Source organism: Notothenia coriiceps, unplaced genomic scaffold (genome assembly GCF_000735185.1).
Source record: "Notothenia coriiceps isolate Sejong01 unplaced genomic scaffold, NC01 NC01_scaffold00019633, whole genome shotgun sequence".
Lineage (NCBI taxonomy): Eukaryota > Metazoa > Chordata > Actinopteri > Perciformes > Nototheniidae > Notothenia > Notothenia coriiceps.
The window spans coordinates 231,229-241,362 of record NW_011352334.1 but is presented as its reverse complement, the minus strand read 5'-3'; the positions used below and the strand labels follow the sequence as shown (position 1 = coordinate 241,362).

The 10,134-nt window shown below is 39.5% G+C and overlaps 1 protein-coding gene across 1 annotated transcript in view; it reads right to left on the bottom strand.

Moving 5' to 3' along the window:
• Nucleotides 1-403: 403 nt before the first annotated feature.
• LOC104952144 (myomegalin-like) overlaps nt 404-10,134 on the bottom strand; it is an 11,860-nt gene continuing 2,129 nt past the window's right edge. Inside the window, exons 2-15 of the mRNA XM_010778903.1 lie at nt 9,125-9,165; nt 8,761-9,024; nt 8,055-8,189; nt 7,692-7,811; nt 6,890-7,046; nt 6,618-6,742; nt 6,391-6,525; nt 5,752-5,856; nt 5,482-5,666; nt 5,061-5,192; nt 4,246-4,384; nt 3,747-3,793; nt 3,423-3,579; nt 404-2,747 (exon numbers count right to left, since the gene is read on the bottom strand). Of these exons, the coding sequence (XP_010777205.1) occupies nt 2,617-2,747; nt 3,423-3,579; nt 3,747-3,793; nt 4,246-4,384; nt 5,061-5,192; nt 5,482-5,666; nt 5,752-5,856; nt 6,391-6,525; nt 6,618-6,742; nt 6,890-7,046; nt 7,692-7,811; nt 8,055-8,189; nt 8,761-9,024; nt 9,125-9,165 (1,873 nt within the window). The 3' untranslated portion in view covers nt 404-2,616. The remainder of the gene's footprint in view (nt 2,748-3,422; nt 3,580-3,746; nt 3,794-4,245; nt 4,385-5,060; nt 5,193-5,481; nt 5,667-5,751; nt 5,857-6,390; nt 6,526-6,617; nt 6,743-6,889; nt 7,047-7,691; nt 7,812-8,054; nt 8,190-8,760; nt 9,025-9,124; nt 9,166-10,134) is intronic.

Here is a 10,134-nt window from a genome sequence, read left to right as displayed (position 1 = left end):
GAAATAATGTATAGCAAGATATATTATTTCACACCGACATTTTTAATCTACAGTTTACAGCACATTATATCCATTTATATATCAACATTCTAGTATGGGATGTGGTGTACAAGGTCTTTCTTTACCTGTTGACAAAGCAGTTTTTTTATATAAAATGTCCACAAACTCCTCACATTTTAGGATTTAGCGTCAAATAAATACACATAGAATCCATTTTATTAAAGTTAATCAGATCTATTTCGTTTAATATTAAATGTCTGTTCGTGTCTTCAATTTGCGTGTGTGTGTGCGTTTGTTGGGCTCTGCTGCCACCTGCTGAAATAACTGCTGTGTATTTCAGCCATATTAACTTTTTATATGATTATTTGCAATTTTACGAAGACCTCAGTTTTATTTGTATACAGAACACAATATTGTGTGGACTTCCACATATTTAAAATAAAATGTCACAAATGTCTAATAGACTAAAGACTATACTTATGCTGCTTTGTGCTTGAGGGTCTGTATTATTCAAGAGAAACAAAACAAAAGAAACAAGATAATTGTTTCAGAAAACAAACAAGACAAATGTTGTTTTCCCCTTTTTATTAAAAAGGTTATTCTTTTTTTTTAACCCGAAAAACACTTTTAAGAAAAGAAACATGCATGAAAATACAGATGGTCTTTGTCGAACAATGACAAAACAGCTTGCATTGATGTTCGCACTCCCTTTAATATGTACATACATGAGATGTAGTTCCTCAAACCACATAGACACTGAATTTGACCTTCTGTTGGGAATTTCATAAAAAATTGCTATACTGTACGTAATTCATTTAAACCCTGATTTGACAACATACAAGTTGTTGACTTTGGTTTATAATATTGCTTCATAAATATCTCATTACAGCACTCTTTTATGTTGTGACTTTGCATTGTTTCCACACCGTTTATAAAACTCTGATTCATGTTACTTTAAAAATTGGTGGGCCATTTGTTTTTTATTGTCATAAAACTGGAGATTTTCATGATATCTTTTTAGTTTTTTTAACAACTCAGCTTCAAAGCGAAAACAGATGACATGGCACTTTAATATCCAGGGCTAAAACATCAACAAAAAGCAACAACAAAGGTTATTATTGCACAGTAACCCAAAAAATTGCATATTTCAGTAAAAGTATCAGAGGGCAGTGAAGCCACAGTTCATGCACAAAAAGAAACAGCTAACCTTTTATACAGAGGAATTAAGAAAAATAATAATAATAAGGAGTCAGTGTAAAACAACCAATTTCATAAAATATTACTTGCACAGTGAGCGTAACAAATCCTCAGAAGTCTTGAAGGAGGTAACAGACTTGAAGTTTGTGGATTGTTTTTTTGTTGTTAATTGATTGTCGTCTCGAGGGAAATTCAAACAAAGAGATGCACAAATTTAGCAAAAATAAGAAAAGAAACACCAAAATTATGTATTTAATTAAAAAGAAAAAAGTGTGGTCCATTTTTCTGGTTACAAAAATGAAATGTCATCTCTTTTGGACCGTCATTTATTTTATCCGTAACTAAAGGCATCAAACAAACCGATGAGCAGCCCGATGAGCAGCTCGATGACACCCTGGTACATTTGCTTGTTTTTATTAACACTGGTTATTAAGATGCTTCACAATACAGCAGCTTCATCAGAAGGCTTTCACTGCAAGAAAAACTGGGTTGGACCCAAATGCGTTTTAATTATCTGAAGAGAACAGATTCCATATTCAACAGTAATACTCTGGAGTTTGAATACGATGAGCAAAACATCTGAAATTGGTGTTTTTTTGTGAGTAAATGCATGAGAACACCATCTACCAGCTATTTGACCAAACTATCTACTGGTAGTTCTACATTATTTTCCATTTGTTATCAGTAGTTGGCCATTTTATGACAATTTTTGTACAATTAGAACAGAACAAAAATATTATTACCGTACCGTCAGAGAGTATGGCTTTGATTCCACAAGCTGCTCAAACCACATGCAACTATTCTACACACTAACTACAACACGAGCCCGACAGAGGCAAAGTGGAAGCACTTTGCTGTTTGGTTTCGGGCTTTTTAAAAGCCCCTTTCCTGCTGGCATCATGTGGATTTTTGTTTCTTGAATCCCTGCTGAAGTACGTGGCTGGAGTTGGCTTCTGATTGGGAGCTTCTGATTTATGACTTACTAAAGAATGTTCTGTGTATGTGATTGTTATGATTGTCAAACATTACATTTTAGGGAAAAATGTATAAAAACCTTTTTTCACATGAATGTACCTATTCTTGATTGTTTCTGAGAGCTTAATCACTGTTTTAAATGTGGTTTAAAATGTGATCAACATTGATGTTATCTGTGAAAATGAGCCTAATCAGAAGCCATGAATAATAAACCAACTCCAGCCAAACTGGTCTCATATAAACAAATCAAAACACTTCAGTCATTTCCTCACCAATAAAAATACAATCATTCACCAACGATCATGAACCAGCAGTAATCTACTGACACACTCAGAGAGATGTCACTCAACTGAAATGTTTCTCCAACCAATGAGAGAGACAGGATTTCCAGCATTTTTCTGATTGAACAATGAGAAAATGATGAGGAGCTCCGGGGCTGATTCACTACAAGAAGGCTGCCTGCGGGGGGCGCTGGTGGACAGCAGAGGAGGAAGAGGAGGAGGAGGAAGTCTCAGGCCTCATGACACCCCAACCAGGAGAGAAGGCAAGCTCACAGAAGCCTCCTGTTTTCTCACCTGAAACACAAAGGATCAGTGTAAAGGTATTTTTTGTATGACTTTTTAGAGTCTGGCAAGAAGAATATTTTATAAAACGTCCCATTAATTATTCATTAGTAGGCTAACCTTAAAGGTGGGGTAGGTAATTTTGGAGAAACCAGCTCCAGTGCGCTAGAATTTGAAAATACACGACCGGAGAAAATCTGCCACTTCCTTACAGAGCCCCTCCTCCAACACACATGAACGCGCACATGACCAATGAGGGGCACGAGATAAGTTTGTGCACAGATGGAAGGCTGACAGGCAGGTAGGCCATCCAGTTATTTTAGCCGGGGCGGCTAAAATGATTGGTCGTGCTTTTTACAGTACTGCGGCTTCCACAGATGACATGATTTTTGTATGGATTTTTTGTCAAAGCACTTAAGATATTCATTGCTATCGGGATGTTAAGAGCATTCCATGGAATATAACAAAAAGAGTATCTCGAGCCGGTTTCTCAAACTTACCTACCCCACCTTTAATGTATTTCAAATAAATAATGTTTAGTATAAATCAAATATGCATTAGGGTCAAGGTTAGGAAACAACCCCCCCCCCCATTGTATTACATTTAATTCAAGGGTTTTCATCCAAAAGCATCATCATCATGTTATTGGGACAGTGAACAGAACACAGTAACACCAGGAAGCCATACCTTTACAAGGCCATTGGTGTGAGGAAGAGGAGAAAGTAGGGCAAGAATTGGGGACAGAGGAGAAGGAGGGGGAAAAGGAGAAGGAGGAGGCGTAGAAAGAGGAAGATAAGGGGGAGGAAGAGGCACGGCGAAGGGAGGAAATCCTGAGCTCATTCTTCTGAGGAGACTCAGCAGGAGTCAGAAGGAAGAGAAAGAGCAGGAGGGCGGTGAGAGGGCGTTACAGGAGGGATTTTCACTTGAACTTATCCACTTGTGATTATCTCAGTTATTTCCACCTGTTAGAACTAAACGTTTATTACAATGAATTGACATGAGGAAACTCACCTGTAAGTTTGTCTTTGCTTTTCGCAACACGTCATGTGTTCTCTGCACTGTAAAATAGACACAAAGAGCAACTGTAAGTCATCACTTGTACATTTGTAAGTCAAACTTTATGATTTCAAATTGGCAGAAACACCCAACACAGGTTTAGTGAATCCCACAGCTGCTCTGGGACTGCAAGATGAAGAAACAAGAACAAAGACGCAGGAGGGAAAAGGACAGGGCTAGATTAAGAAGACACTGAAAAAGACTCAAATGCTAACGAAACATAATTGTTGTATCTTTTAAAAACATTGTTTTGCTTTATTATTGGATCAAGCATTTAAGGATCTGCTGTGAATAAGAGATCTAACAGCTCTGTACGATTACAAAATTACATTTAAAAATACCATCAAAGTACAATTCCAGGTTTATTCATTTGTTTTATCTATTACAAAGATTAACAATATGCTTTATTGTTTTATACTATCTGCTAGAAAGAGTGAGGACATGAGTGACTCACGTTGGTTGACTATAAAGTGCTCCATGCTATCTTTGGTGAGGTCGGAGCTCTTCACTCTCCCCACGGCGTCCTTGAGAGCCTGCTCCTGATCTGAGAGCTTCAGACGGAGAGAGGCCACCTCCTCCCTCAGAGACTGATCCTGTAAACACACACACACACACACACACACACACACACACACACACACACACACACACACACACACACACACACACACACACACACACACACACACACACACACACACACACACACACAGTGTTACGTGACTGTCCACATATTCTGGTACATCAAATCAAGTCCATATATCTTTTCAGAAAGCTATCTAGTTTATGAACTCGTTCTATATTCCTATATTATAAAATGAAGTAAATGCATTTTCCAAATAATTTTTTGTTCACTATTCATAAAAAAACAGTGTTAGTCAACCATTACTATCTTGAGTAACCGGGTCATGGACATCGTTTTTGAATTATTCAAAATATATTTGATGGGCTTTGAGCAGAACAGTGCCATCTGTTTCCATTACATCCGGGATGGGACAAACATGTCTACGGCTGATATCTATAACACTCGCCAACTCACACCTAAGCGATCCACATCTCTTGAAGTCACCAGTGGTTTAGCTTTTAGCTCCTATAACAACACCCTACTGCATTGCAATATCAGGAAGTGTTTTTCTACAAATAACATGATGAATAAATGAACAACTCTGTGAGTTCACTGGCAGGAGATAAAAGGGATCAAAGAAGTATTTGGAAACTACTCTGCTCTCCACTCTTTTAGATTTTTCACAAGAAGGTGTTTGTTCCGACCTGTTTGGTTTCCTGCTGGTTCGGCAGCGCTGCTCTCCAGAACATCATCAGCAGAGAGTCGGCCTCATCCAGGATCTGCCGGAGGGTTTTAGTGTCAGACAGCATCTTCCTGACAGAGCCTGAGTCTGAAGGCTGAGACACACACACACCACAAGATGTTAATAACAAGTCTAGGACTACAGTCATTTCTCAGCCTTTTTTGGTGGATATATTTAAAAATATATAGTCTAGAAACACAGAAAATGGTTCAAGTGGAAATGTTATTGTCATGACTTATTGCCATCTCAACCATTGGCCAAACAGTCTAGTCTACAGCCTTTTAGAAGCCTCAATAATCATACAATAAAATATATTGTGTATATGAATAAACAAATTAGTATGTATATATTAATCTATAGTTTTTGCCTCCTGTCTCTCTCACCTGAAGTAGGCTGAACTCCTGGGGAGTGCTCCGGGAATAAAGAACCGTCTCCATCTTGCGGAGGAGAGCGCTGCCCTCCAGGATCTGCTGTTTAAGAGCCTTGAAGTCATCAACATGGCCCACTGCATGGCGGCCATGACAGTGTGCGAATGATCCATCGGGGGCTTGGCCCTGCAGGGTTGAGGCTGCAGGGAGGAAAAAACAGAGAATTAGGAATAGGGGCAGGAGGGAGACTTTCATTAGTCAAATTAATTGTTGAGAGTTTCTCACCTTGATCAGCTGATCCACTTTCTGCTGAATGTCTCTGCGCAGAACGTAAAGGAGAGGCTGGGCTGTCAAGTCCAGTGTCTCTCACAGGAGGAGAGGGAACATTTTCTGTGAAGGAAGATTTCCATCAGTACTGTCTGCTTATTTATACAGTACACCTTTCTCAGCTGCTGAACTCCAGATTAACTTCACGAGGCCATGTTATATGACAATAGTCTACAAAGGCTTAAATCCCAAAGTTCCCATACTGCCTGAACTGCCCCAATTGGACTCCTTTGTTTACTTCCATAATGTAGTGACATCACTATGTAACACTCCTGCTTATTTTTGGCTAGCGTTCTGACACATTGTACGTTATAGGCTAAGGGGCGGGACATTTCTGAGCCTCTGACAAATCACAAAAGAGCCGACCAGCTAACCAATCAGAGCAGACTGGGCTCTGGTTTCAGACAGAGGGTGAAAAGAGGTGCTGCAGAACAGGCCGTTTGAGAACAATAAAGAGCTTTTTGAACATTAAAGCAAGGAGACATGTCACAGTAGAGGCACAAAATACAAATATGAACCTGAAAATGACGATAATATGTCCCCTTTAATTCTAGTATTCAGATTTTCTCTTTATCACTTTGAAATACTGGTACTGACCGTTGAAGAGCTGTCTCCTGGATCGAGGCTGTGCGCCAATCTGTATGTGCAGCTGCTGCTCCAGCTGAACATGCAGCTCGTTGGGGTCAAAGGTTGCAGAGCTGTGTCCAAGTTTGGCATTGTCACTGGCCTGACCTGCTTGGAAAACACAGTAACACAGATGAGTTAAGATTATCTTAGGAAATATTTTTAGATATTCTTAGGTGTCGTACAAAAGAACGTCTTACCTGCGGGTGCGTTGGTGATGACCCCACACACTCTGTGGTACACCTGCAGCTCACATTGCAGAGAGTGGACCAGACTGCGGCTCTCACACAGCTGCTGCTGGAGGACGCTCACCTCGTGCTGGAGTCTGAGAAAACACACACACAAGAACATTTGATATGAAGAAACACAGTCACTAGAACATCTATATTTTTGAGAATCCTAATAAACATGTCATTACTTAACACCTTTGCCAAGTTGTAAACTGGTCATCACTCTGCACATGGACACACACCTGTTGATGGCTTCCTGGTTCTTCTGTCTGTCCTGTTTTAGTTGTGCAATCTCTTTGCTGCTAGCTTCGGCTTCGGCTTGCAGCTTCTGGCTTTGCTCCGCCCACTGTTCAGCCTCTAGCTCAACCTCCTTCAAACGCTCCGCCTCCTTGCTGCTCTCTGCAGGGGACAAAGGACATTGCAACATGTTACTAAACAGCTTAGTTCAATACTCAATGCTGATTGGTCAATTTCAAACATTCTGCTCTACTCACTAGCAGACCGCTGCTTAGGATAGCAGAACGGGGCTAAGGAGGACGATTAGATCAGGGGGCTAAGTGCATTCATATCAACCCGCTGAAAGAAGTCCGGTCAATGTAATGTAAAAAAACCTAAATCATCAGTTTTCTCTTTCCGATAACACTGGGAATACTTTTATAATATTCATTTTTAGATTTGTGGAGAGTACGAAACATTGGATTAATGGGGATTTTAAGATAAGTTCCAACCGTTGGTAGGCCTACACAGCGGATCAGACCATTTTTTTCTTAGCGGTATCAATACGATAATTTTAAAAATCATTTTTAAATCAATATTGTGAGCAAAGTTAGAGGTGCTATAAGCTGGATAATGACCGCCCTGTCATCTTTTTCATTAATGACCGCCTCGCTGAACATTATCACTAACGTATCACACTGAACAGAGCCAAAACGTACTCGTTCTAATAACTTCTGTCTGGTTGCAGGCACAACAGCTCTTGATCTGTTAAATAAAACTTGGTGGCTTTCTCCTTTTTTGGGCTGGCTAGTATAGATGTGACAGTACCTCTGGTGGCCTGCTTCAGCTGGTTCTGCAGACTGACGTTCTCCTCCTTCAGAAGTCTCATCTCACTGGAGAGCTGGCCGACAGAGTCCAGGCCCTGGATGTAGATGTTGGTAGGAGCAGCTAGAGGGGACACAGAGAGGATAAGCATGGACTGTAATGTTTACAGAGAAGACATAAGGAGCAGGAAATGGAAATGCTCAAGGAAAGTACATACAAACTGTACTTAAGTAGGCTACAATAAGCCTACTTTAGTACATTTCCTCAGTAACTTTCATCACATGGTAACATGCTAACAAACTACAGTTTTTTAAAAATAGATGTGTATTACATCTCTATACTTAAGAGAATAACTATGTGTGTTACCTTTCTCCGTGTTGGTGCGGGCCAGCCGCTCCTCCAGCTGCTGTCGGAGGCGGTCGTTGGTCTGGATGGAGTCCTCCAGTCTCTGCCTCAGACTCCGGATCTCTCTCAGGTGCTCCTTCATCATCAGGTCTGATCCTACAACACAAACAAAATTAAAATGTAGGAATCACTGCTTTAGTCAAAGTGCACTTCTAGAAATACTTAACTGGCCTTCAAACATGGATAAAGCTAATAAACACAAGTACTATATGACCCGTTACTGTGAAGTATGCAGGAAGTGTTGGACTTTATTGATAGTATCACAAGAAGCAATTGTACTTTATTATTTAAAGAAATCTGTAATTATGTTAAAAAGAAAAGCAGAGTTCTGGGAATAATGTGACTATTGTAACACATATTTAGAGTTGTTAAAAAATACTTTATGCTATATTAACCATGAGTGTGCAACTAACTCCATCCTTACGGTAAGTTGTTTATCTGGTCTTTTTTTATTTGTTGAAAAAATTGCTCTTATCTGAGCCACTATTCCAATATCATTTTTAACTTAATAATTGTAATCTCACACAGTAAATATGTTTTCTTGTCAAATTTGTATTACTATCTTTTTATTTATAGTATGGTGAAACACAAAGAACACATGTTAGTTATTAGAGTTTTCAACTAGTTCAATGTGAGTCATTTTGAAAAGGTTAAACTGAGTATCTACCTGTGTTGCTGGTGCCTGACTGGTACCCTGATGATCCTGAAGAAAGGTCAGCTCCGGGTCTCACCGGACGGGCACCATAGCTCATATCCCACAATGCAGTGCTCTCGAGCAGACTGGCTCCAGCTTGCATTGCTGAGTTGGCATCCAGACTGCTGCTGAAAGGAGAGGGCTGGTATCCGTGGAAGGAGTGAGGCAGGAAGGGGTCCTGCTGCTGGTGGGCGAATGGGAAGCCATGAAGATGTTTGGAAGTGGGAGTGGAAAACCCTGAAGAAGAGGAAAAAGTAACATGAAGTGAATAAGCAAATCTAAATCTCAAATATAATCTAAAATCAGTTATTAAAGAAAAGGAACACTGCAAAAAAACCTGGGAGGGGAACAAAGACACTTGTTAGTAAAGAGAAAGGGCTGGCGAGACACAAAGAGAGCAAAAGGCTGAAAGGGAAATTATTTATTTTGTCACAGTAAAATTAAATCACTATGGTTTGGTGTCTCTAGTCTAAAGGCTCTATACAATCCTAGCAAATCTTTTTCAGGCTAAATGTTTGTATATAGGAACCCATATTGTTAGGAGAAAGACGGTACAGTGTCTTAACACATGCAAAGAAGAAAGGCAAAGAAAATAAAATATGTGTATCTACATGCAGGTATATAGTGATAGTTTGCTCGTTTATACTTTCTGGATGTTGAAACATGTTTGTATTGAGCAGGATCACATGTAACAATAATGAGGTGTTGTTCTACTCCATCATTCGAGGAAAGAACATGAATCCTCCCTTCCATACACTGTTGATCAGTCTCAATTTAATTAAAATTAATGCTACTGTGTAAAGAACTTCTAACTGTGGCGCCTTCCAGTGGTCCTATCTCAAAATGACAGCACATTCTCAGACTCATTCCTTCAAATACAGGCCCATTAGTTAACAATCATATAAAGTTACAACACAATATACAGGAATGATAGGCTATAACTTAAAGTTAGCTACACAGGATCCTCTTTCCATTAAGTTTCTTTTTTTACTGGCATTTTCTGTTTTCTTCTGTCTGTTAAAATGGTGTTAAAACTCTCTGAAAGTTACATTTTTAAAGTGGAAGAGCTATGGAACACATTCGATTTAGTATGTTAGCTTGATAATCTTCATCTTTACAATAAGTGCAGAATAAATGTTAATACTATTCCCCAAACGTGTTTTTTTTTTACCAGTAATTGTTTGAATGTGTGCCCTTTCAATTATCTGTCTGGTTATTGAACCACAATTAGTTTATACTAAATGCAGTGTTTCCCCTATATACAAATAGTGGCGGCGCAGCGCCGCTGCTGAAATATGAGCGCCGCTGCTAGAGGGCGCCAGCCAGGTGAGGTACCCAAAAAAAAAA